General features: G+C 44.4%; 1 protein-coding gene across 4 annotated transcripts; it reads left to right on the top strand.

Annotated features, from left to right (window-relative positions):
- The first annotated feature begins 1,403 nt into the window (after positions 1 to 1,403).
- Positions 1,404 to 20,793, top strand: E2F6 (E2F transcription factor 6). Of its 4 annotated transcripts, none has more exons than XM_081596544.1 (7): positions 1,404 to 1,811; positions 9,843 to 9,897; positions 12,359 to 12,572; positions 15,520 to 15,675; positions 16,629 to 16,743; positions 18,110 to 18,266; positions 18,781 to 20,793. In XM_081596544.1, exons 1-7 carry the CDS (start codon positions 1,704 to 1,706, stop codon positions 18,828 to 18,830), a joined length of 855 nt encoding a protein of 284 aa, XP_081452670.1. In that variant the 5' UTR covers positions 1,404 to 1,703; the 3' UTR covers positions 18,831 to 20,793. The 4 variants fall into 4 exon arrangements, with proteins under 4 accessions (XP_081452670.1, XP_081452667.1, XP_081452668.1 ...); XM_081596541.1 differs by having other exon boundaries at positions 15,520 to 15,689; positions 16,634 to 16,743; XM_081596542.1 differs by having other exon boundaries at positions 12,356 to 12,572.
- The last annotated feature ends 6,218 nt before the right edge of the window (positions 20,794 to 27,011 follow it).

Genomic DNA, 27,011 nt, shown 5'->3' with positions numbered 1-27,011 from the left:
GGCAGGGACTGGTTAAACAGCTTGCTTCACGTTTTGTCAACTTCTAAGCACCGGCAGCCAGGATCAGAAACACATCGTCTGGCTCCAGCTTTATTATTTATTTACATAGGCATTTTAACTCCACCTTTTATTACCTGCTTCCTGGATTTGTGGCACGTGTAAGTTTTCCTATTGAAACACTTTCTTTTCTTTTTGTAATGGAAGTTGAGTTAATTTACATGCATGTATGCTAAGTCACTTCAATCATCTCTGACTCTTTATGATCCTATGGACTGTAGCCCACCAGGCTCCTTTGACTATGGGATTCTCCAAGCAAGAATACTGGAGTGGGTTGCATGCCCTCCTCCAGGGGATCTCCCCGACCCAGGGATTAAACCTGAGTCTCCTGCCTCCTCAGGCGGGATCTTTACTACTAGCGCCACCTGGGAAGCAACGTTGTATTTACTGCTATAGAGCAAAGTGGCTCCAGCTTTCAGTTCAGTCCAGTCGCTCAGTCCTGTCCACTCTTTGCGACCCCATGGACTGCAGCATGCCAGGCCTCCCTGTCCATCACCAACTCCCGGAGTTTACTCAAACTCATGTCCATTGAGTCGGTGATGCCATCCAACCAACTCATCCTCTGTCGTCCCCTTCTCCTCCTGCCTTCAATCTTTTCCAGCATCTGGGTCTTTTCCAGTGAGTCGGTTCTTCGAATCAGGTGGCCAAAGTATTGGAATTTCAGCTTCAGCATCAGTCCTTCCAATGAATATTCAGGACTGATTTCCTTTAGGATGGACTCGTTGGATCTCTTTGTAGTCCAAGGGACTCTCAAGAGTCTTCTCCAACACCACAGTTCAAAAGCATCAATTCTTCCAGCGTTAAACATTTCCTTTATCTCTCTCCTCCACTGGAATTGGAGATTGTATCAAATTCAAAGGAGCAACTCCTGTGCCCACTACGATCTCCGACACCATAGGGAATCAATCATTTATTTCTCAAATTTTCATTTGGAAGGAAGAAAGAGAAGGGAAAAAAAAGATGCACATCAATAAATAATTCTACGACGGTTCGGTGACCAACACTGACGAATAAGCATCACCAGTGGGCAAGTGCCTGAGATGTAAATTAACTCCCTGCGCGCTGAGAACGTTCAGTTATTAGTGTGGTTAGTGTCAGGAACTCCGAGGGGCACGAGCGAGCTGTCCCATTGGCCTGGGTCCCTCCCGCCCCGACCCCTCCGTCTCGCCCTCCCGCGCCGCGTCTTCCTCTCGCGGTGCCGTCCTCTCCGCGGACTCCGCCCTCCGGGATTTCCCGGGCTCCCCCTCGTCCCGCCCGGCCGGGGGCCGCGCGCGGCGCGTGGGGAGCGCTCGGGCGGCGGCGGCGGCGCCGGCGGCGGTGCGCGTGCGCACTGGGGGCGGCGGCGCACTGCGCATGCGGGAAGATGGCGGGTCTGGCGTCCTGAGGTGCGCGGGTCACGGTGTTCTTTATCCCGCCCGCGTCCCACCTCCCGGTATCGCGTCCGGTCCGCCAGCCAGTCTAGTCAGGCGGCGCCTCTGGGCCGGCCAGGGGCCCGGTTCGTGCTTGACGACGCACCCTTCTCCCCTCCCGCCCCCTTACCCCCCTGGGACCCGGCCTGTTGTGTGTGGGGGGCGGCGCCCGAGCGGAGCGGGAGAAGGCGGGAGAGCTCTCGGGGGTGCGAGGCGAGGAGCGACTGGCCGGGCAGCATGAGTCAGCAGCGGCCGGCGCGGAAGCTGCCCAGCCTGCTCGTGGACCCGGCGGAGGAGACGGTGCGCCGCCGCTGCCGCGACCCCATCAACGTGGAGGGCCTGCTGGTAAGCCCCCCCGGGGTGGGGGGCGGGGAACGGCTTGCCTGTGGGGGGTCCCCGGGCCCCAGGGTGGCCCCGGGGCTGCTCCCTCGTGCTCCCTGGTTCTCGCACTGCCTGTCACGTCCTCTGAACCAGAGCCGTCGTCGTCCGCTGAAACCCTCTGCCTTATCCTTTCCACGTGCTCCAAAATAACGTTGTCAGCCTCCTCGATCTCTCCTTAGGGCCACGGAGCAGTGTTGGAGAAGATTGCACAGCTTTGCCTGACACTGGCATGCTCTCCCACCTTTATCTCAGTGGGTTTCTGCAAGCTCTCTTTTTCGTGTTCTCTGCAGCCTCCTCTCCCATGCTCCTACTTAGCTGCAGTCGCTTAAAACCGTGTCCACACCTCACACGTCCCACCCCACAGCTCCCCCCATTCAGCACGTTGTCGTCTTCCATCCTGTTTGACAGCGAAAACGCAAGGGAGATTAAGACTCCCTGCGAAACGTTCAGTTCTTCTGTTGCTCTGGACTGCATGCAGTGTATTCTCCTGGATTATCAGGACTTTGCCGTGGAAGGAACCCGTCAGTTCCCATTTCTCCCGGCATTCTCGACCTCTCTGCTGGTTTCTTCCCATTACTAGTAAATAAACATTTCCTGAAGTCAGATTATCCAGACACCAGGACTCAGTGCTCCAAAATAGTTGATGAGCGCCATCTGATTTAATTCTGCACAGCAGTCCTAAGGGATTATTCTTGTTTGACAGTTGCCAAGATAGACTTGGAGATGTTAAGTGGTTTTTCTGTGGTTAGTAAGTAGAAAAGCCTGGGTTGAACCTCCCAGTGTCCGACTCCGGATGGTAAATTCTCAACTACTTAAAGTGAAGTGAAAAGTCGCTAATGCGATCCCATGGGCTATACAGACCACGAAATTCTCCAAGTCAGAATACTGGAGTGGGTAGCCGTTCCCTTCTCCTGGGGATCTTCCCAAACCAGGGACCAAACCCAGGTCTCGCGCATTGCAGGCAGATTCTTTACCAGCTGAGCCACAAAGGAAGCCCAAGAATACTGGAGTGGGTAGCCTATCTTTTCTCTATTGGATCTTCCCGACCCAACCATGTCCTAAATCCATTTCGATTTTGAGAGATCCCTCCTTTAATCCCTTATGCCTTTCCACCTACTATATCACTTCCCCTTCACAGCTAGACTCTTTGAAAAAGTTATCTGCACTCTGGATCTTCTTGCTCACATCTCATTACCACCTTGACCTGCTGCTGGAGGACCTCAGCCCTAAGCACGACTCTAGGACTGTCCTAACCAAGGTCGCCAGCAACCTTGTCAGGTCCAACGGATGTGGTTTTAACACGATGGACCACTCACTCTGTTAGAAACTCACCATTGATGTCTCGTTGGACACATCTCAGCACTCCATCTGCCTCGCTGGCCTCTCGTGTTCTCTTTTGTAAACTCCTCTTCCTTTTCCCATCCCTTCTATGTTGGTCTTATTCGGCTCTTCAGCCTTCTCCACAGTTTCTTCATATGGGGTGTCATTCAGCACTCTTGTGACTTCTGTTACTATTTGTACAGGTGGTCGTATTCTTTTCAGTTCAGCTCAGTCATGTCTGACTCTCTGCCACCCATGGACTGCAGCACACCAGGCTTCTCTGTCCATCACCAACTCCTGGAGCTTCCTCAAACTCAACGTCCATTGAGTCGGTGATACCATCCAACCATCTCATCCTCTGCCGTCCCCTTCTCCTCCTGACTTCAGTCTATCCCAGCCTCAGGATCTTTTCCACTGAGTCAGTTCTTTGCATCAGGTAGCCAAAGTATTGGCACTTCAGTTTCATCTTCAGCCCTTCCAATGAATGTTCAGGACTGATTTTCTTTAGGATTTACTGGTTGGATCTCCTTGCAGTCCAAGGGACTCTCAAGAGTCTTCTCCAACACCACAGTTCAAATGCATCAATTCTTCAGTGCTCAGCTTTCTTTCTGGTCCAACTCTCACATCCATACATGACTACTGGAAAAACCATACCTTTGACTAGACAGGCCTTTGTCGGCAAAGTAATGTCTCTGCTTTTTAATATGCTGTCTAGGTTTGTCATAGACTTTCTTCTTCTTATTTTAGAATTTGATAAAAGCTCTGAACTCTTACTATGGAAAAAACACTTTATTTTGCATTTAATGTCAGAAGATAAACATATCCCTTGAAGTTTCAGATAGTCTTATCCACTCTGGTAGGGCTTCTCTGATGGCTCAGTGGTGAAGAATCTGCCTGCTAGTGCAGGAGACACGGATTCATTCCCCTGGGTAGGGAAGATCCCCTGGAGAAGGAAACGGCAACCTACTCCAGTATTCTTGCCTGGGAGATCCCATGGGCAGAGGAGCCTGGCAGGCTACAATCCATGGGATCATAAAAGAATGGGACACAACTTAGCAACTAAACAACAACAATCCACTCTGATAGTTTCGGTTACCATGTCATGACTCCCAAATCTGTAAATTGGACTCAGAGCTTTCCAAGTGTCTACTACACACCTCTACCTAGATTTCAGACTCATATACCTGAAGTGGAATTCATTATCTTGCTTAAGCAACAACTCTTAATCTCATATTGCAACAAATGGTACCACACCCTCCATATTGCCCTAGCTGGTATCCTACGCATTATCTTTACCTTTTCCAAATGGACCCCCTCCATCCTATCTAATAGAAATTAGTCACCAGTACTTGCCACTTCTAGCCGTCATCTGCCTTTCGGATTGCTATCTTCTCAACCAGTTTTCCTGCTTCTCACCTTGCCCCTGATTTTTCTATATATTCGCCACGTAGTAACTAACCATAATGATCTTTTTAAAGTGTATTTCTGATGAAGTCATTTGGCTTAAAGAATCTATCATGGTTCCCAGCTGCTCTCATCATAGACGAGAAACTTCTTAATGTCATCAGACTCCTGTGTTTATCTTTGCTGAACTGCTTATGGTTGCTGAATTTTCCATATGTCTGTATTCTTCTGGACTTCTGTATATCTGCACTTCCCCCTTTAAAAATTTTTTTCTTTAGAGTACACTTTCCCTTTCACTTTACCTCCCGTGGTTCCCATTATAGATCATTTGTGGGCAGCCTTGCTGACCCAGCCTCCAGGCTGGGCTGGGCACTCCTGTGAGCCTCCTGCGTACCCCTTCCTCAGCATGGGGGCACTTAAGGCCCTGGGCAGCAGCTCTGGCCTTTCATTGGTACATCCCCAGCATATCTGGGGCTTCTTGCAAAAACGAAAAAGCTATTTTGGTAAATAGCTGTTAAGTGAATGAAGTAGGTACTCTCTAAATGTTTGAATGTATGAATGTTTATTTTCCTGGCTGTGAAATGGTGATTTCAACACCTCTTTCAGCATTTTTTAGAAAAATTGGGTAATGACTAGAAGTATTTAGTAGATTATGTATTATTAAATGCTATGCAGAAAAAGTTATGTGTACAGCTGAGTGTTTGATGTTCCCAAGGGGTAAATGGCTTGAAAACTGGAATTTTACGAAGGCAGAACATGATTAGAGATAGAATTTAGTCTGCACATTGAAAAATAAGGAAAACTTGTTGCATGTGTGACTAGAAAGCAGACCCCTGGAAAAAGGTATGTGTCTGCAGAGCTCTTAAAGGGATATTACTCTCCCAAACAGGCTGTTTTGGGACAAGCAAGCATCTCTGTATAGAGATATTTTTAACCAACTTGGAAGCAGTGTTTTAAGATTTTAGCCCCTAAAACTCACCTTTTACTTCTTTCTCCTTCGAGATCTCAAACTGCAAAGTGTAGATTTTGAAATGTGGGAACTTAGAGCATCAGTGAAATGACTTGGAATGTGCTGTCCTGCCCACCAGGAGCTACTGGTTTCTAGAGAGCTGTGTGCGCTGAGCGTGGCCTCGGTGCTTTCAGGATGGAGACAGACTAATAGACCACAAGTGGGAGGAGCAGTTTGAGTATTTGACAGCCTCAGTGGTTTCAGGTGGAGGCTCTGCCAAGATGAAAGCAGAGTAATAGACCCGAACAAGTGAAGAGAGCAGTTGGAGTGTTTGAACTGCAAGCTTTTTTAGGAAGCCCAGTCTTTGGCTGCTACCAGGCTCTCCTTTGGGTTCCCCTGCTGACTCAGCAGTAAGGAATCCTCCTGCCAATGCAGGAGACGCGGGCTGGATCCCTGAGTCAGGAAGATCTCCTGGAGGAGGAAATGGCAACCCACTCCAGTATTCTTGCCTGGGAAATCCCATGGACAGAGACACGCAGGCTACAGTCTGGGGGTTCACAGAGAGTCAGACGCGGCTGAGCAGAGCAGGCTGTCTGTGGGCAGGTCCTCGGAAATGCCTGAGGATAGCCTCTCAGGGAGACTTCCTTGAAGGAACAGAAATATTGGCAGTGTCCCCAGGGGTGGGTTGTCAGCACTAGAATCAGCAGCATCTAGTGCCATAGAAGTTTGAGGATGTTCCTCTGAGGACTGCCATCCTCGAGACGCTGAGAAGGTAAAAGATGTGTCCTGTGCAGGAGCCGGTTTGAAAAGGTTCCCATTGGCCAAATCTGGGATAATTTGAGCCTCAAAATACCAGATTTTATACTCAGAATAAGGTAAGAATTCAGGCTCCTTCAGTGTAGCTCGTTAAGTACAGCCTCAAATATAGTTCCTCCAGATCTTTAGGCCTGTGAGACAAGGAAAAGCTCCTCACCTGTCTGTCAAATGTAGTTCACCAGCGTTAGCATAGCTGGAAAGACTCATCAGGATTGTCAGACTGAGTCTCCCCAGATGATAAATTTGTATTAGAAAACAGAACATGAAGCTTCCTCGTCTCAGTGATCCTTATGGGTGGGGTATCCAAGAGGGCATCTTTTCCTGGTGTCCCTGTGTCTGTAAATACACTTTGTTGTTTATAAGTTGATGTCATCTGTGACAAGATCCTATTTCACTCTTCCCATTCATTAGTTTAACAAATGTTTACCAAGTGCCTGAATGTGCCAAGAACTGTTCTGGTTCAAACAGGACAACGATAATAGTCTCTAATGCTTTCTTGGGATTTTTACAGTTTACAGAATTGGTCATTTGATCTTCACAATAGCTTAGAAAGTGGGCTTTAATAGAGGTCTGTCCCTACACTGTGTTACAGATGAGGGAAGATTCTCCCTGTACCTGAGAAGTCCTGGTGGTCCTGAAGCCCATCTTAAGCCAAGAACTATTGAGTATAAATGAGATGAATGTATCATTACTGTTGACACGTTGGAAATCTCCCGAATTGTAGATCTGTAGGATTTACACGATCTTTACTTGGGAGATCTGCCCCTGAGAGGCTGTGATGCTATCGTGAGTCCTCCAAAATAAAGAGATAGGGTTTTTTGTTCGGGTAGTGGTGGGGGAGCCAGAACGAATGGGTGTTGTTTCCCCACAGATCTCAATATAGCCAATATGTAGTTTATAGCAAAGAATGTGAGGGGAAAAAAGTCATACGTTCTCATGTTACTAACTGAGGTACCTCCATCCCCGTGCCAAGTCTTGAATAGCAGCCTTCTAGATAAGGAGACCAGAGGGAGGGGTCTGGAGCAGGGAAGGTGCCTTTGGAGCACATGCGGAGAGCAGATAAGGAGGTAGTCCGAGTGGGGGCCTGGGCCCTGCCCCTCTAAACTGAGAGCAGAAGTCTTGTCTGCAGCACGACCCCTAGGGCTGCTGCTCTTGTTAATCCCATCCACGTGCATTCTCAGGGTTGATTGTGACGCTATAGTGATTGAAGTAGTGTAGCAACTTAGGGTGTTTGTTGATGGGTGTTTCAGGTCCCTGTGATGAGGATGGCTTTTTTTCTTTTAAGAATCTTGCATTAGTAGTTCAACTCTGTCTCATACTCTTTTAGCAGAAGGGATGAATGTAAAAATAGCAGTGACAGTTGGTCACCCTGGTCTGAAGTTTGGTTTCAATAGGACTGCCCTTCAACGTGTCCCTGGTGGCTCAGAGGGTAAAGAGTCTGCCTGCAATGTAGGAGACCCGGGTTCGATCCCTGGGTCTGGAAGATCCCCTGGAGAAGGAAATGTCAACCCACTTCAGTATTCTTGCCTGGAGAATCACCAGGGACAGAGGAGCCGGTGGGCTACAGTCCATAGGGTTGCAAAGAGTTGGACACGACTGAGCAACTTCACTTTCTTTCAGCGTGTCCCTGTTGTCAGCACTGCACTGAGAGCCAGCCAGGCAGAGTCCCTGCCCCAGGACAGGCTCTTCCCACTCTGGTTTTGCACCTAGCAGGTGTACCTGCAGGTGTTTAAATTCCAACAACTAAATTAATTTTACAGTGGAATTCTGCTTCAGGGGAGTTATTCCATATCAAGTTAGCTTGCTGACAGATGCCATCATCTTGTCATGAGTGATAAGGGAACCATTGTGCCAAGGCTTGTATAGTAACACCAGCAAGGAGAGAGCTGCTTAGCTGCTCACCTCGCCTCCAGGCTTCCCCATTCCTCAGTCTTTTTGCCATATTGCCACCATACTTAGATCTCTGAACCATGAGCCCAAGGATGTCGTGTCTTGTTCAGAAATCTGGCATTTCTGCACTGATTACAACCTAAAGGCCAAACTCCAGGGCATGACTTTCACAGTCCTCTGTGTCGAGCATGGTGCTGGCAGGCCCTTCCAGCCTCAGTGACAAGTCATTTTCACACTGGCCAGCCAGGCAGCCTTGCGAAAGGTGGTTTGTATTTCCATACCTTTATTCATGTCACTTCCTGCACCAAGAATTATTTATCCTCTCTCCGCAACCTCCCACACGTTCCTGCAAAATCTGGCTTGTCTTCCAAGGCTTGGCTGGGGGTCCCTTTCCTGAGAATTGCTGGGTGCACCCCAGAGTTCTGGTGACTCTTCTCTTAGAGCTCCTCATGAAATCCTCTTTTCCCAGTTTTGCTGCGGCCCCATTGAGGGCAGTTTTTTCACTTAAACAGAAGCTAAACCCGCCCACAGCGTGTCTGGAGACACGTGACATCATTACACTTTGTTCTAAGCAGAAGACTAATATGGGTTTCTCTTTATTAGCCTCATGGTTAGGATTTATATATGTTTTGCAAAAAACAATTTTTAAATGTACTGCATATGTTACAACAAGGTTATGTAAGCCTTCATAGCCTTCAAGTAGCTAGTGAAATGATGAGCATTGGCAGTGGAGCTGCTGGTATACTAATTTCCTGGTTGCCTCAGGGATTTACAAGAAGTGTTTTATTAATGTAACACCAAAGTTTCCAGTTACGTTGCATGCATTATTTTCCATGATTAGAAATGCTGTTTTTACATTATCGTGGGACTGCATGGCTGCTTGTGAAAATGAAAATTTGTGAGCTCATTTCTCTGGAGCCACTTAACACTGAGTTAGCAAAGGGTGAGCATTTGTTAGTTTGGGTGTAGATCTCTCCCGCACTGTCCAGAGTCAGAGACAGATCCTGATCACCTCTGAATTCCCCTTTATCCCCAGTACCTGATACAGTCGATAAATTAATGTCGATGTAGTAATAAATTCCAATATTCATGCTCCTCCACTGCCACCATCCTTCCTTTCTCCCCCTACCCCATCTCTCTAACTACTGCTTCCGTAGCTATGGACTTCCCTTGTGGTATAGCTGGTAAAGAATCCGCCTGCAATGAGCAGGACCTGAGTTCGATCCCTGGGTTGGGAACATCCCGTGGAGAAGGGAATAACTACCCACTCCAGTATTCTGGCCTGGAGAATTCCATGGACTGTATAGTCCATGGAGTCACAAAGAGATACAACTGAGCTACTTTCACTTCCACTTTCTGTACCTATGGAGGCCTGTGCAGTTTCAGAAACGCAAGTGTGTAAACACTGTCAGATGTGATGACAGTTAGCATAAATGTAGTTTAGGAGAAGGACTGGTTTCCTCACACTGTAATTATTTCCCAGGGTGAAAAAAAAGACAAACCTTTGTATTATCCAGTAATATGTTGTTCATTTGCATTGTTGTTGTTGTTTTTTTGCTATTCATTTGTTTGTATTTAAATTACTAAGTTAAATTTCTGTATCTTCTCTTTTCCAGCCATCAAAAATAAGGATTAATTTAGAAGATAATGTACAATATGTGTCCATGAGAAGTAAGTTGATTTCTGAATAGGTTTTAGGTTTTGCCATTTGACCTTCTTATGATTTCAGTGATTTATTTTAAAGGTACCTGAGTTGATGAGTAACTTAAATAAAATGTACTATTTGTAGACTGAAATGTCAAGCTTGGAATTTCAGCAAAAGCTCCTGAGGTTGTGGGCTGTCAGTATGCACAAATGTCAGTTTATTTTCCATTGCTTTGGAAATGTCTTTTTTTCCCTAAATGGTCCGTGTTTAGGGATATTTCCTGGAGTTCTATGAGAGCAGTTGTCGTCATCAGTGGAGTTGAAGGTGGTTTGGCAACAAACGTGAGGACAGTCTTTGCCCTCCTGGTTTCCTGTGGTTCCTTGTGCTCTTTCTATCTACTCCTGTCCTAATCTCGGGGGATAGATGGTACCTAGACACCCAATATGAATCTTAACATCAGCCTTCATTTCTCCTCGGCACCCCCCACAGTCCCACCCATATCTGGCCCCCAGTTTTCCTCTGGAAACGTTCCCTTTGTCTGCCCCATGCCTTCATTTACACTCATGTCTCACTTGTATTGAGCTCATGCAGTGCCTGGCCTGCATTCAGCTCTTTGCATGGATTATCACAGCAACCTTTCAAAGGTTTGGATTATTATTGGTATTCGGTAGACGAGTAAATGGAAGCCCAGAGGGATTAAGTAACTTGTCCAGTCAGGATTCATTCCCCTGCTCAGACTTGAGCCTACAGTCTTACCCTGGGTCAGGTTCTGCTTCCTGTACAGGCCACTCTGGCACAGCTACCCACGCCGGTCGTCTCTGCCACGCCCTCCCTGCTGCCCATGGGGTCTCTCTAACACAAAAACATGATGGTGATTTCACTTGGCCAAACGGACAGGTTGATTGAATCCGCAGATAGGATTCAAATTATATAGTAAATTATACGCAGATTAACTCTTGCCTTGGTCAAGAGTCAGATGTAAATGTTTTTAAAGTCAGAATTTCTCATTTGTAATCTTGCAAGGTTTTATAGAATGGTGACTGTCTTCTACTTTAAAAAAATTTAATTCCTATTTAATCCTGTTTAATCTTTAAGTATAGGATTGGTCTCCACATAAAAGACATTTACATTATAAAATATGTCCTTTTGTTTCTTGGAGTAACCACCAGTGGTCTTTAAGTTGAATGTAATATCATAGAGGTTCTGGAGAAGAACATTTCTGATTGAAGATAGGATGACTGTTTCCTTTGAAGCATTCTGTGGTGTGCTATGAAATAGGAAATCACATACTCCACACCAGGAGGACAGCTAAATTACTTGTAGAATTTATTTCCTCTGCGCACTAAACCATAAGAACTATTATTTTAGTATCAAACTGGGAAAGATGGAAAGAATGATAATATTCAATTTTGGCAAGGGCAAGAGAGGAGGCCTTTATAAACTTTGTAAAACTGATAGAACCCACATGCTGAATAGCAGGTTTGGCAGCATTTAAAAATACGCTTTTACTCAACAATTCCACGTCTTGAAACTTATCTAAAGGAAACAAAGATGCATGCAAAGATTTAGCTTCTAGGAGATTCATTGAAGTATTGTGCAAAATAGTAAAAATAGAGATAATTTGAATTTCCAGCATTGGGCCGAGTTGAGCAAATATTCCATGCAGTTAAATATTCAGCTGTAAAGAATAAAGTTGAAATAAATTTGTTGACACATAAGGATGTTTCATAATACTGAATTAAAAAACAGTATGTTAAAAAGTGGTATGTTTCTATTCTTGTTTTTTAAAACTATATATATTTACATATTGACGTAGGCATGTGAAAGAGTGTGCGTAGTGTCGGGGTATCTGGAAAACCATAGTAATGAGTAAATGAGGGAATTAAAGAGATTTTTCCCTATTCATTTGCTTATCTGTTAATATAGGATAATGAATATTTTAAAAAATAGTCACGCCACTTTCCCTCAAGGTGTATCCTAACCATGCTAATCAGAAGACTGATTTGAGCCCTTTCCAGATTTCATCAGGCTAATTTACACTATGACACGTATAGGGACATTTTAAACATTTTTTTAAAGCTAAATCTCTGACTTTGTTTCATGAAGAATTTCTTGACTTGAGGACCAATGAGAAATTTTATTCTAAACATCATTTCTAATCCTATTCCTGAGAGTGGTATGGATACAGATGCAGGCTCACCATTTATGTCCGATATGATGCCATTCAGATTCACATACTCAGTGGAAACTGGTTGCATATTTCAAATACTCCTTTTAGTCTAAAGCCTTTGTTTACCTGGAATAGGCTAATAAGTTTTCATCCACTTTGAGAAGTCGATTTTGTAAAAATTAGCTATGATTTAGTCAGTGGGTAGAATATCTGTAGGTGTCTGTGGTTATTGATCAAGAAGAAATAAAGGGTCTTTTTAATGAATTGAGAAAGAAATGCTATTTAAAATTTACGAATTGTGTTTTGTTTCCCAGAAGCACTGAAAGTGAAGAGGCCTCGTTTTGATGTATCACTGGTTTATTTAACTCGAAAATTTATGGATCTTGTCAGATCTGCTCCTGGGGGCATTCTTGACTTAAACAAGGTTGCAACGAAACTGGGAGTACGAAAACGAAGAGTGTATGACATCACCAACGTCTTAGATGGAATTGACCTGGTTGAAAAGAAGTCTAAGAACCATATTCGATGGATGTGAGTTGTTTTCAAACTTTTAATGTTTTTTTTTGCCTCCTCAATAAGTGACAATACTGTGCTTAAAACAAACTAGATACTATCAGTTCAGTTCAGTCCAGTCGCTCAGTCATGTCCAACCCTTTGCGACCCCATGAACTGCAGCACACCAGGCCTCCCTGTCCATCACCAACTCCCAGAGCTTACCCACATCCATGTCCATTGAGTTGGTGATGCCATCCAACCATCTCATCCTCTGTCATCCCCTTTTCCTCCTGCCCTCAATCTTTCCCAGCATCAGGGTCTTTTCCAGTGAGTCAGCTCTTCACATCAGGTGGCCAAAGTATTGGAGTTTCAGCTTCAACGTCAGTCCTTCCAGTGAACACCCAGGACTGATCTCCTTTAGGATGGACTGGTTAGATCTCCTTGCAGTCCAAGGGACTCTTAAGAGTCTTCTCCAACACCACAGTTCAAAAGCATCAATTCTTTTGCACTCAGCTTTCTGTATAGTACAACTCTCACATCTATACATGACCACTGGAAAAACCATAACCTTGACTAGACGGACCTTTGTTAACAAAGTGATGTCTCTGCTTTTTAATATGCTCTCTAGGTTGGTCATAACTTTCCTTCCAAGGAGTAAGCGTCTTTTAATTTCATGGCTGCAGTCACCATCTGCAGTGATTTTGGAGCCCAGAAAAATAAAGTCAGCCACTGTTTCCACTGTTTCCCCTTCTGTTTGCCATGAAGTGATGGGGCCGGGTGCCATGATCTTAGTTTTCTGAATGTTGAGCTTTAAGCCAACTTTTTCACTCTCCTCTTTCACTTTCAAGAGGCTCTTTTGTTCTTCACTTTCTGCTATAAGGGTGGTGTCATCTGCATATCTGAGGTTATTGATATTTCTCCTGGCAATCTTGATTCCAGCTTGTGCTTCCTCCAGCCCAGCATTTCTCATGATGTACTCTGCATATAAGTTAAATAAGCAGGGTAACAATATACAGCCTTGACGTACTCCTTTTCCTATTTGGAACCCGTCTGTAGTTCCATGTCCAGTTCTAACTGTTGCTTCCTGACCTGCATACAGGTTTCTCAAGAGGCAGGTCAGGTGGTCTGGTATTCCCATCTCTTTCAGAATTTTCCACAGTTTATTGTGATCGACACAGTCAAAGGCTTTGGCATAGTGAATAAAGCAGAAATAGATGTTTTTCTGGAACTCTCTTGCTTTTTCGATACTATCAGTGGTTAGTAACAGATACTATCAGATACTATCAGTGGTTTTCAGATACTATCAGTATTTGTTTGTTTGGTTTTTTTCCTACTTGGTACCAATTTAAAGCCATGTAATATCATCCCAGTATTATGGAAAAGCTAAGTGGAGTCATAATTTTAGGAATTTCACTTTTCAAGGTGAGTGGGCATCTGATTGTGTAGAAATTAAAAAAAAAAAAAATATTTCCTCAGTTCCAATTGATCTCTGATACCAGGGGAAATCAGTTAAGGCAGTAAAACAGTGGTTCTTGCACTGGAGTGTGGTGAACACAAGAGAGGCCTCCTCCCAAGGGGCTGTAATTCAGTTCTGGGAGAAGGCAGATACCTGCCTTCTTAACAGCCACCCCTGGTGGGTATGGTGCAGGTCAGGCTTGGAAACACAATTCCCTGAATGTTAAAAAAAAAAAAAATTCAGGAGGCTGCATGTCTCAGAGTCAATTGGTAAAGACTTAGCATATGATTAGGAAGGATTTCAGGGAAAGAAGACCTTATGGTATAAATGTAGATATTACATATAGATAAGTGTGGGACACACACGGAGGGAGCTGTTATACTTAATAACACACAAGTATTTTGAATCAGTAGGAAACAGTTCCAGCATAAAAGTACCTAGATACCTTGCAGGCAAAAGAAAAATCTACCAGCAAAGATCATTAAGTGATTCTCAGTAGTTAATTTCGCTATTAGAGGAAAGGGGTTCATAAAGGAGGTTTTTTTTTAGTAGTACAGAAATGCAAATTGAATTCTAATTTGAACATGTTTGCTGAATAATAACTGACATTTTAGGGGCTAATGTTGGATTGTGTTCTAAATCACTAATTAGAATCAGATTTGAGAACTAGCAAGTGAAAGGTAAAGTTGTAACAGCCTCTCCCCTCTTAATTTTCTATAAAGATCGAAGAAAAGAATGAATATCGGTAGTTGTTCAAGTCACGTCATATTGGGGCAGACCGTAATAAAATAAATCTTTGAAAAAACATCATATTCAGGTAGAACCAGATTAAATATGCACTGTAGGGAAAAATAAAGATTCAGAATTTTAGCAGATGAACTGTCATTTGGCCAGTATGTGCTGTTTTTCATGTTTAAAAACTAAAGGGTTAAAAGACTAACTTGTCAAAAGGGCTTCTCCGATGGCTCAGTGGGTAAAGAATCCACCTGCAGTGCAGAAAACACAGGAAACACTGGTTCGATCTCTGAGTCAGGAAGATCCCCTGGAAGAGGAAATAGCAACCTACTCCAGTATCTTTGCCTGGAAAATCCCACAGACAGAGGAGCCTGGCAGGCTACAGTCCAAAGGGTCGCAAAAGAGTCAGACACGACTGAGAACAAACATGAATGGACAAGAACTTGTCAAAAGTCATACTGTGGAAAGTAGAGCTGGGCTGAAACTGGGTGCTACTGATTCAGTTCACTGCTCATTGAACTTTAGTAAGCTTTCCGTAGAACTTCTGATTTTCAGAGGGTTATGATGTTGGTTTTGTTTTTAAAGTTTCTGTGTCAGGGAATAGAAATGGGGACAAAAACCAAAGAGAAGTAATGATTGTCTAGAATATCAGGAGAGCAGGACTGGAGTTTGTTACCTGTTGTCTGTTGTTGTGGGAGACACCGGGTGTAAACTTCTGGAGACATTCCAGTAATCTAACTTGTATTAATTTGTAATCTCCCAGATGTTGATGGTGATCTTTTTCTTTTAAAGAGGATCTGATCTTAGCAATTTTGGAGCAGTGCCCCAACAGAAGAAGCTGCAGGAGGAGCTGTCTGACTTATCAGCAATGGAAGATGCCCTGGATGAGTTAATTAAGGATTGTGCTCAGCAGTTGTTTGAGTTAACAGATGACAAAGAAAATGAAAGATATCCTTTAATCTGTACCTTTAAAAAAAAAAATTCTCCCAAAGCAATTACCTTCAATAGTAGGCTCAGCTTGGAGATTTAATTAATATGTTTAAGATACAAAACCAGACCTTTAGAAGTAAATGAACTGCCATAGAAGTGATACTGAAACTGCCTTTCCAGTCCACCAAGCCTGACACGGTTGGATGGTCATGCTCTTCAGGTCAGTGTCTCTGGGACCAGAGTGGGAGACTGTCTTTGGTTCTGATCTCCTCCCAAGTCTCCTAGACAGTTTTGCTGCTGTGTTCCCCATGCAGCACCTTTCTGAGATGTCACTGATACTGAGCTAGTCCAAGGTTCAGATTTACTTAAATTCTACACCAGTCAAAAACTCCTGTTTCCACAATACAGTTATTAGAAGGAAAGTAAATGCTGTCACTGGACTCAGTCAAAAAGGTCTGTGTAGTTAAAAAAATGCTGGGGAAACCCTGTAAATCAGGTAATTGGTAAAATTTCAAGCAACACAGTAAAAGAAGATGAGAAAAATTCAGGTAGCAAAATGGAAAATAGTTTGGGATGAGAGCACTCCCATGAGGACGTGATAGTCCTGAAAAAATGGTTCTCTAAGTTGTTTCTACTGCTAACAGATTCTTTCTCCCTTATATTTTAGGAGATTCTCATCAAAACACTTTTTTTCCCCCAGAGGTTCTCATAAGATGTAGCAATGATAAGGAAAAGTGCAAGGAGGTTTGAATACCTTCGTGTGTTATCTTTGTTTTAAACACCCAGACTTTATTACTATTTTTTTTCCAGAAAGTGTCATCACTATCACAGTAGTATAAAAGAATTCTTTTGAGTTATATTGTAAAACACTTCATAAACTACTAAGGATCGTTGATGAAATAATAAGAATTACATATGAAATAATTTTTTAATCTCCACCCTCTGCTTAGAGACCCTTAACTGATTTTTACACTAGCATATGTGACGTATCAAGACATTCACAGCATCCAAGCCTTTCATGAACAGATTGTAATCGCAGTTAAAGCACCGGCAGAAACCAGACTGGATGTTCCAGCTCCCAGAGAGGTAGGTAGCCCTGCTTTTGTGTGTGTGTGTGTGCGCGTGTACTTAGTTGCTCAAGTCACGTCTGACTCTTTGCCACCTAATGGACTTAAGCCCGCCAAGCTTATCTGTCCATGGGGATTCTGCAAGCAAGAATTCTCCACCTCCCTGTTCTTAAGAAGATTTAAAGGGAAACGGGCTTCCCTGGTGGCTCAGCAGTAAAGAATCCGCCTACAATGCAGGAGATGCGGGCTCAATCCCTGGGTTGGGAAGATCTCCTGGAAAAGAAGATGGCAACCCACTCCAGTGTTCTTACCTGGAACACTCGCATGGATGGAGGAGCCTGGTGGACTGCAGTCCATGGGTCACAAAGAATTGGACACAACTGTGTGACTAAACAGCAGAGGGAGGCAGGGCAGCTACTTGGGCTGTGCGTTGTTGCAGTCCCAGTAACTTAATAGCCAGTGTGTGCATGCTAGCTAGCTACATACCTGATCCACAGCTCAGGGCACTTCACCCATTTTAATGTGTTTTGATTAACACAGTAAACTCAGTAGTCATGATTATTACCCTCTTACAGATGAGAAATCTAAAGCACAGAAAGATAAACTTTCTTACCATCATACAGTAAGTGAGAGAAACAGAATTCAAACCCAGACAGTTTGGCTTCAGAGTCTGTTCTTAGTTGTACTCTCATGGCCCCTTAGAGGAATCACCGAGAATTGGCCTCAGTGTTAAGATCCAGTTCAAACAGGGCTCTGGGGAATTAACTCACTAACCAAACTCATAAAAGATTCACGAATAAAGGAGGACACTAAATTAAACATTTAAAATGAAAAGTAAAATGAATGTGTAAATGGAAATACTGTCATCTGCTTGCAGGAAAGTTTGTGTTGAAAGATACTTGTCGGTAGATAACGTGGTCAGGGTGGAATCAGAACCAAGGAGTGAGACCATTCTTAAGACAGATGGAGCGCTGATGGCCTGATAGACCTGTCAGTGCTGAAGTCATGGCCTCTTCATTGCAGTAAGGGACTTAGCCTCCCTCAGTGAGTCAGCTCTCACCCACTTTCCATTTTATCCCCTGAAGACCACAGTCCATGTGAGACCCTAGCTGTTACTGGACAGTGTATTACAGACAGTTAAGGAACACGTTTTGTTTATTCCAGTCGCACTCAAATTTTGACTTTGAGATGATGCTTCCTAGTGTGTGCTTCCTGTGGTTCAGGCTAAGCAAGTACATGATATTCTCAAATATGTGACAGCAAAGAAACTACCTGAATGAGAATTTCCAAAAGTGTCCCTTGAAACTTTTACAGTTCTAGTAAGTGAAAAAATGTAATTCATGAATCCCCTCATTCATCTTAATGCTTTCTGTGTCTTTTGCTAGGATTCTATCACAGTACATATCAGGAGCACCAAAGGACCCATTGATGTTTATTTATGTGAAGTGGAGCAGGGTTCCCACTCAAGTAATAAAACATCAGGCCGTGTAGGGACGTCTTCATGCAAAAGCAAGCCTTCGGCGCACCCTCAACCTGAGAAAGGTAAACAGGCCGATTTTGTGATTAGAAAAATTTAAGATTCTAATGATTTTTTAAATGTATATAGTTTTACAAATGAATATTATGGATATGCATATTATGAATAATATTCATGAAATGAATATTATGGCCTTACAGGTATTTTTACTCTTCTAGCTACAAAAACATGAGTTAAAAATTACTGGGTAATTCTTACTATAGTTGCTTACTGTTTCTAACAACCCTGTTGTTCCCATGTAATTTTGATATCTGTGAAAAGTTAGAATTGTAGTTGGTTTCAGAGTGTGGTCTCTGTAGAGAAGGCTGTCTGATCCTCTGACCCAGGCCCTCAGGCTCATGCTTGAGTCCTGGTTTATAATTCTTGTGAGACTGGAAACATTAGCCTTATGCCACTCACGTAAGAATATGGTTCTTGACTGAGGTCTTCCTATTTTAGCTTAAACACTTTTCTTCTCTTAGTTGCCTGCCTTTGAGACCTTCATTTAGGAAGATTTCTCCCATGTTTGTTATCTTTCAGAAGAAAATCCTCCACAGCAAAGTGAAGAAGTACTTGAAGTGAGCAACTAATGGTGTTTGAAGGTCCATACATTGAGTCTCTTGGACTCCTGTGTGAACGAAGATCCTCAGAGCAATAAATCGTCCCTGCCGTTTTCTCATTGTTAGTAGCCACAAGAAGGCTAGGAGTGCCTCCAAGCACTTTGCTCCTTAGATTCCTGGATAATGATGGTTTCTGCATTTGAAAACAGCTCTTTTTATAATTATTCACTGCTTTTTTGCCAGTGAAGCAGTCATCTTGCCTACAGAAACTGAGTCACATGACTGTCACTGAAACAGACGAGCGGGCTGGGTGGACAGCTCCTCGGGGACTCTGCCCTTTGCCGCAGATCATGTGTCGTCGTCACAAAAGAAGTCACCTTACACGGCTTCATGTCTGCACAGATGGGTGTGTGCACGCACCTGATGTGATGTTTGTACATATTTGTATAATGTGAAATTTCACTTGTGAAATACATCTAAGTGAGACTGTTCACTCTTGTACAGCCAAAATAATGTAAATATGGAAAGTAACAGACATATTCTCTAATTTCTATGGTATCTATAACTTATTAGAATCCTCTAAATGAGGGTTAGAGGAGAGTTTTTTTCCCTAACTTCTACATGTAGAAGTACCGTAAATGTGTGTGCAGTTAAAGTTGGTGGATTTAATGCAGTTATTTCAGTATGGTTTCCCAGTGCTAAAATTGGACTTCAGGCTCCCTACGGAGTCATTGTGTCCAAGCAGACTGGTGACGTGCCCCAAGCTTTGGGGACAAGTGTAGAAATGCCATCAGCTCATGACTAAATTCCTTGCAAGACATGAATTCAGTCATGGTGACAGTTGAAAACTATTTTAACCTTTTTTGCAAGGTTTTGTAATATGTTTCTGTATGCGGCCTTGCTCTTCAACCAGAGGGGTGTATTGACGATGAGTCAGTGGCCCCTGCCCTCTCTCCAGCTCTAGCCCCACGTTCCTGAGCACCTCGCTCTTTCTACCTCATCGGGTAAGTCATTACCACTCTGCGCCTCAGTTTACTCAGTAGTTTACCATTAGACTGTGAGCTCCTTGAGGGACTTTGTCTTAATCATTGTTAAGCCCAGCGCCTTGCGCCACTCCTGGCAATTGAAAAGCCCTTGATACCTTTCAACAGGTGAGTGAGTGAGTGAGTGAATGAATGGTAGAATTAGACTGATAATACTTGGCTCATACCGTACAAGATTCTTATATCATTCAGATTCATATTTTAAACTTCTCTTGCTTTCAAAGAAAGAATTGAAGCAACATGAGATTAGGACCATGTAGAAAAAAGAGTTCGCTTAGGAATAAAAAATCAACATGCTAGAAAATCATGCTGATTATTTAGGATTCACACACCTTTGAGCTCCAGTGGCTTTTGCAGTTCTGTCCCTCAGCTGAAACCAGCCTTTTCCTTCCTCACAGTCCCTACCGGCTGCCTCTGCAGGCCTTGGCTACGAGGCAGAAGTTGTGTGTATAGGTCAAGTGCTCCTCGGAGGATTCCAGGCTCTGCGTTGTAGATTTGGCAGCTGTCAGTTATGTGTGATGGCTAAACATGAGAGTGGATGAGGCCGCCTAATGAGAGGGTACCAGCAGGAGAAGAGGAAAAGCCCATTAGCATTTATTTTAAGGGGAGGTACCCATTCCAGTTTTTTGCCTGGAGATTTCCATGGGGTCGCTGAGTTGGACGTGACTGAGGAACTTAACACTTTCACTTACACCAAAGAAAAAGCCTTTCCCAAGAGAAAAAAGAGAGGAGAAGGGAAAAAATGGCTGAAGAAGGTGGTGCCCCCGAAACCCACAAAGGAAGCATGGCCACAGGTGATAGCATTTTTCTAAGCAGCAGTTACTTCCTTGTGAGATGTGACAAAGTGTTCTACTTTGCAAATCATTCTGAGGGTAAAGTGAGATCGTGTAAACGAAAGCCCTCTGTAAACTGTAGACATGTTACATAAATGAATCTTTTTCATCACTCCAGTTGCTGGTGTTTCGTCTCCTCTTTTTACAACTGTTAAAGGAAGCATCGTTGAACCTGGCCTCCAGGCTCTTCTTCCCGACTCTGTCCTGAACAGCACTGCCCATCTCTGTGTGCAGGCATACCTCATTTTACTATGCTTTGCGATACTGTGATTTTTATAAACTGAAGGTTTGGCCCCTCTGTGTCCAGCAAGTCCGTGAGCACTTTTCCTAAAAGCATTTGCTCGTTTCATGTCTGTGTGTCACATTGTGGTAAATTCTTACAGTATGTCAGGTTTTTTTCATATTGTTAAATTTGTTATAAAAAAATAAGTTTGATAGATGAGTTGCTTCTTATTGATGAAAACATGATTTCTTGAGTTGGGATCTAATCTGGGTGAAGATGCTGTGAAAATTGAAATGACAACAATGGATTGAGAATATTGTGTAAACTTAGTTGATAGAGCAGCACTAGGGTTTGAGAAGCTTGATGGCAATTTTGAAAGACCCTCTGCTACTGCTACACCTAAGTCACTTCAGTCGTGTCCAACTCTGTGCGACCCCATAGACGGCAGCCCACCAGGCTCCCCCATCCCTGGGATTCTCCAGGCAAGAACACTGGAGTGGGTTGCCATTTCCTTCTCCAGCGCATGAAAGTGAAAAGTGAAAGTGAAGTCGCTCAGTCGTGTCCGACTCTTCACACCCCATGGACTGCAGCCTGCCAGGCTCCTCCGTCCATGGGATTTTCCAGGCAAGAGTACTGGAGTGGGGTGCCATTGCCTTCTCCAGAAAGACACTACTGTGGGTAAAACGTTAGCAAACATTGTTGCCTGCTACAGAGAAGTCATCCATGAAAGCCAGAGTCAACTCCATTGTTGTCTGATTTTAGGAAATTGCCACAACCTTTGTCCACCAATGTAAAGCCATGTCTCCAATCAGCATTATTAATGATAGAGACACTGCGACCTCCATCTCTCAGACCTCCATGTCTATCAGTTAATTCTGAACGTGGAAGTGGGGGGGGGGGTGTTACTTGTTGGGAAAAGAACCCATGTTAGGATTAAATTCAGCTGCAGGTAGCAGGAAACAACCCCCAAATTATAGTGGCTTAAAAGATGCAACTTCATCTGCCACTTCAGATGGTCAGGGTTGGCGTGGCCTCCAGGGGGACAAGGACCAGGGCTCCTTCCAGGTAGTTCTTCCTTCAGGCTTGGACTCCAATCCCAAGGTCACTTCAGAACCCAGCAGAGCCCCAGGCATGTGTCTGTATACTAGCCAGCAAGCAGGATGAAAAGAGAGAAGGCTACACCTCTCCTTGAGGACACTTCCTACACCTCACATCAGGTGAGCCCCTTAGATTTAGAAATGGAATCTTCATTGGCGGAGTGGCAGCCCCATATCCAGCTAGCACAGAGTTGTATTGCTGTTGAAGAAAGAAGAATGGATAACACGGTGTGGTTAGACATGATCTGATTCTCCCATCTGGGCAGGAAGACAACCTCCTAGTAAGACCACTTGAAAAATTCTAGCCAGTTAGCTACGAGGAGGCAGTGACGTGAAAAGACCACACATCATTCTGCGTAGCTCTTCCTGCCCCAGCAACCGAAAAAAACCATACGTTGTAGGTGATGCAGCTCTAACATGCTGGGGTCCCCGTCAGCCTGGATCCCTGAGACTGCATGGAATTGCCCTAACAGTCTGCGTGCAGCATGAAATGTGTCAAATCATTTTAATTTGTTTGGAGTTATTAATAATTTATTACTGTGACATAAGCCTATCCTAACTAGTATGTTTCGGGACAACTAGCAGCCTCTGCTGTGGGGTTCCCCTGGTGGCTCAGTTAGTAAAGAATCTGCCTGTGATGCAGGGGCGAGGGTTCAATCCCTGGGTCGGGAAGATTCCCTGGAGGAGGAAATGACCACCCATTCCAGTATTCTTGCCTGGAAAATCCCATGGACTGAGGAGCCTAGTGGGCTAAGCATACACAGCAGTCTCTGCTACAAGTCAGTGAGTGAAAGACTCAAGACAGCCTCACACCAACCAGTGTTGTACCTTTGGCACCCCCCAAATTGCTGTGGGTTGCTTCTGAGCAGTAAAATTTAACTGTCAAATCTGTTTGTTGGCTGTTAGCGTCACTGGAGTCGAACACGAATTTGTGTAATGATTGCCACCTAGTGGAGGATTAACAGTTGTCAAATCTCTTGTTTTCAATTAAGCAGATGCTGCTTGAGAATGAATAGCATTGACTTTAAATTTTCAGAGCCCATTCTTGTTGATACAGTGAATTCATGCTAACTTTTGCATATTAAGGTTTAAATGAAATAACTTAGGAAGAAAGAAGTTACAACTGTTAAGGAATCAGCATTATATTCTAAAATGTGTCGTTTTCTCTGTTCTTGCCATAATCTAGTCTGCAGACATCTTGTCTTCACACCTCTCAGAACATCACATTGCTCCATGACATTGGATCTACTGAACAGAAAGTAACAAATGCCTTAGATGTTTTCAGTAAGATGTATTTGTTCCGAAGATGGTACAACATGCACTTAATACCGAGTATCCTATCAAGCAGGGTCCAGTGGAAAAACCATGGTAGTTATTGCTTCAGAGGGAGTTAATACAAGGTCGCTGAAGTAGCAAAAAGGGACCTCGAGGTAGCAAATAGTAATAGTTCAGGAAGCAGGTGCCACCCCCCAGGATGAAGTAGCATTCCCATAACGCGGGAGCCCACAGGAGAGGTCTTCACATCTCTGGAGGAGATGCCACACCAATGCCCTGGTGAAGGAGACACCCAGCTAGCGGTTGGTGCTCAAGTCTGATCGGGGAGGGACACTGGTGCACACACTATTAACGGAGCTACAGCCACTAGTTCTGGCCCTTCCAAGAGGACACCGTGGCCGTGCCAGAGCGACCAAAGACATCTGCAAACAAGTCACGCAGCCCTCTGTCGCTGCAGGGGTGCTGACTGGAGCTAGAAAAAGGGAAGTCTCTTCTCTCCTCTTGCCGCCATCCATTCTCCCGCCACTGCCTCCTTCTCAGCACCCAGCCGGCCCTCAGGGAAGGAAGGGCCACGGGATCTGCAGGGCCCAGCCCCAGGGGGGACAGGACAACGTAGAAGGGTGGGCTTGGATCTAGGAGAGGAAACTTCCTACTGTAATGGCCCCAAGGTGTGGCAGTCCCAGCCCTGCCTTTGGCCAGCTATGGCATAAGAGAAGCCACCCTGTTAATCTCACCTGGAGGCTAACTGTAAAATTCCATCAAACCATTGACCCTTGAGTAACACAAATCCAGTTACACGTGGATTTTTTTTCAACAAATACTGCAGGATTACATGATCCCAGGTTGGTCGAACCCACAGATGCGGAACTCAAAGGGGAACCACAAACAGGAAAACAGACTGTAAAGTTGTATGTGGTGGTTCAGTGGTAAAGAAACTGCCTGCCAATGCAGGAGGCCTGCCAATCAGTTCGATCCCTGATCCAGGAAGATCCCACATGCCTCTGAGCAACTAAGCCCGTTGTTGTTCAGTTGCTAAGTTGTGTCTGACTCTGCAACCCCATGGACTGCAGCACACCAGGCTTCCCTGTCCTTTACCATCTCCCAGAGCTTCCTCAAATTCATGTCCATTGAATTGGTGATGCTATCCAACCATCTCGTCCTCTGTCGTCCGCTTTTCTTCCTGCCTTCAATCTTTCCCAGCATCAGGGTCTTTTCCAGTGAGCCAGCTCTTTGCATCAGGTGGCCAAAGGATTGGAGCTTCAGCAGCAGTCCTTCCAGTGAATATTCAGGGTTGATTTCCTTTAGGACTAAATGGTTTGATTTCTTTGCTGTCCAAGGGACTCTCAAGAGTCTTTTCCACTAAGCCCATATGCCACAACTCTGAGCCTGTGCTCTAGAGCCTGGGAGCCACAACTCCTGAGCCCGTGTGCTGCAACTCCTGAAGCCCATGAGTCCTAGAGCCCTTCTCTGCAACAGGAGAAGTCACTGCAATGAGAAGCCCGAGCACCACAACTAGAGAGTAGCCTCCACTCTCCACAACTAGAGAAGAGCCCGCACTGCGGTAAAGACCCAGCATAGCCAAAAAATAAAAGTTATTTTCAACTGCACAGGGTGGGCGCCCCTAAAGCCCCACATTGTTCAAGGCGTTGCTTTAGTTCTCATTTCCTATGATTCTAAATTGATTCCCGACTCTAAGATGACCTCAGTGACCCTCAGTCCAAGCAGATGGCTGTGATAGGGGTAGTTTCTGAGAGATCTGCATTCTGATGGTGTATGTGATAAGGCTTGAATTTGTATAAATACAAGCCAGTCTCATTGCAGCTGTCATCTCCCTCCTTCATCTCCACTCTCCTTTACTGAGATGAGGAGAAGGATTGGCTGCAATGATTCATGGCTCGTCTCCAAGGTTACCTTACATTCTCTGTTGTCGGTGCAGGAACTGTGGGGAAGGCAGGTAAATACCTAGTTCTCTTCTATTTATAACCTGAAACTCTGCTGAGAGGAGGTAAAACGTTACAGTCGTTTTAAAACCCGGGAGTGGTATCTACAAAGGTGGCCACTTCAGCTGTTTACACTGCCCTGAAGTGTGGGGCCAAGAATGCAGCCCACGGGTCTGTGCGCTGAGCGTGTTCCAACACAGAGCCACTCCGCTCATGAATGGAGCGGCCATGCGGTTGGGCTGTAAAGCACGGCCCAGCATTTTTGCAGCGTTTCAGTCCTGAAGCTTAGGTGCTGCGTAGGCGGAAAGAAAAGCAAACCATCCACCCCACATTAGATTGGTAACTGATCTTCTTTGCTTATTTTTCTCGAATTTACTCTAGGTGTTCCCAAAGGCAGCTGTTGTAATGGAAAAATAAAGAACAAGCGTGAAATTGATGGGGTGGGAGGAATTATTTTCAGGTTTAGCCAGAGTTCCATGAGGCTTCTTACCTTCAAGTGTCTTTTGTTGCCTGTAATCAATTTATTTATGAAGAGAGAATTTCAAATCCCAGAGTGTAAGTTTTACTCATCTTTTTGTCCTGCTTTATTCCTACAGTGTCAATCAGCCTCTTTTTGATCACGGTTTCTTTCTTTCTTTCTTTTTTAACAACTTAAATTCTTTATTTAAATTGCTCAAATACACATGTCACAAAAGCTGTCTTAAAAATATACTCTTATCTACTCATCTAATTGCCTCATACTTTTGACTTCTCCTTTTTTATAATTTTTTAAATTTATTTTTAATTGAAGGATAACTGCTTTACAATATTGTGTTGGTTTCTGCCATACATCAGCTATAGGTATACACACGTCCCCTCCCTCTTGAACCTCCCTCCCACCTCCCACCCCATCCCACCCTCTAGGTTGTCACAGAGCACCAGTTTGAGCTCCCTGATCACCGTTTCTTTACACTAAAAAGTGAATAGATCTTCTGAAATACGCACCGATGGCATTCTTAATTTAAGTGGGGTTCCATCAATATTGGGGCTTCCTTGGTGGCTCAGAAAGTTAAGGATAGGCCTGTAATGCGGGAGACCTGAGTTCAAGCCCTGGGTCAGGAATATCCCCCTGAAGAAGGGAATGGCACCCCACTCCAGTATTCTTGCCTGGGAAATCCCATGGACAGAGAAGCCTAGTGGACTACAGTCCATGGGGTCACAAAGAGTCAGACACGACTAAGCAACTGACACACTTCCATCAGTACTGGGAGCAGGGGAAGCAAAAAGCAGTTGACATCACCAATGTGTTACGTGGTCCTCAGCTCATTCAAGACAAATCCAAGAATCATAATGGATATGAGTTGTCATCAACCTTTTCATTATTTTTAAGCTTTGGTCACAGAGGAATTGTGTTGCTATTAAAAGCTGAATATGACAATAATGGAAAATTATGACATATTAAGAAATAAATGGATGTTCAATAAAGGTGAACTGCAGGCAGGGATCTATAAAAGACTGACGATTTCAGAGTCCTCCTGAGACCAGCTCTGTTACAGGCATTTGAAAGATAAAAACCAACAGGACTGGGTCCCTGCCTTTACCCACAGCACTGGGAAAGAGCTGCAAACAAGTGACCACCACCCAGGAAACAGAGGAAGGGGTGAGAATTAAACAGGTGAGAATGGAGTGGCTGACTTGAAGGACAGCTGGAGTTCCCCAGACAGGGCAAGAGGAGGAACATTCCAGATGAGGCAACAATATGTGCAAAGGCAGAGAGAGGTCAAAGGACAGCAAGGATGACGTTCAACCTTCAGTGCACAC

This window comes from Giraffa tippelskirchi, chromosome 4 (assembly GCF_054371585.1).
Source record: "Giraffa tippelskirchi isolate mGirTip1 chromosome 4, T2T-mGirTip1v1.2.pri, whole genome shotgun sequence".
NCBI lineage: Eukaryota > Metazoa > Chordata > Mammalia > Artiodactyla > Giraffidae > Giraffa > Giraffa tippelskirchi.
This window is presented reverse-complemented; position numbering and strand designations above follow the sequence as displayed.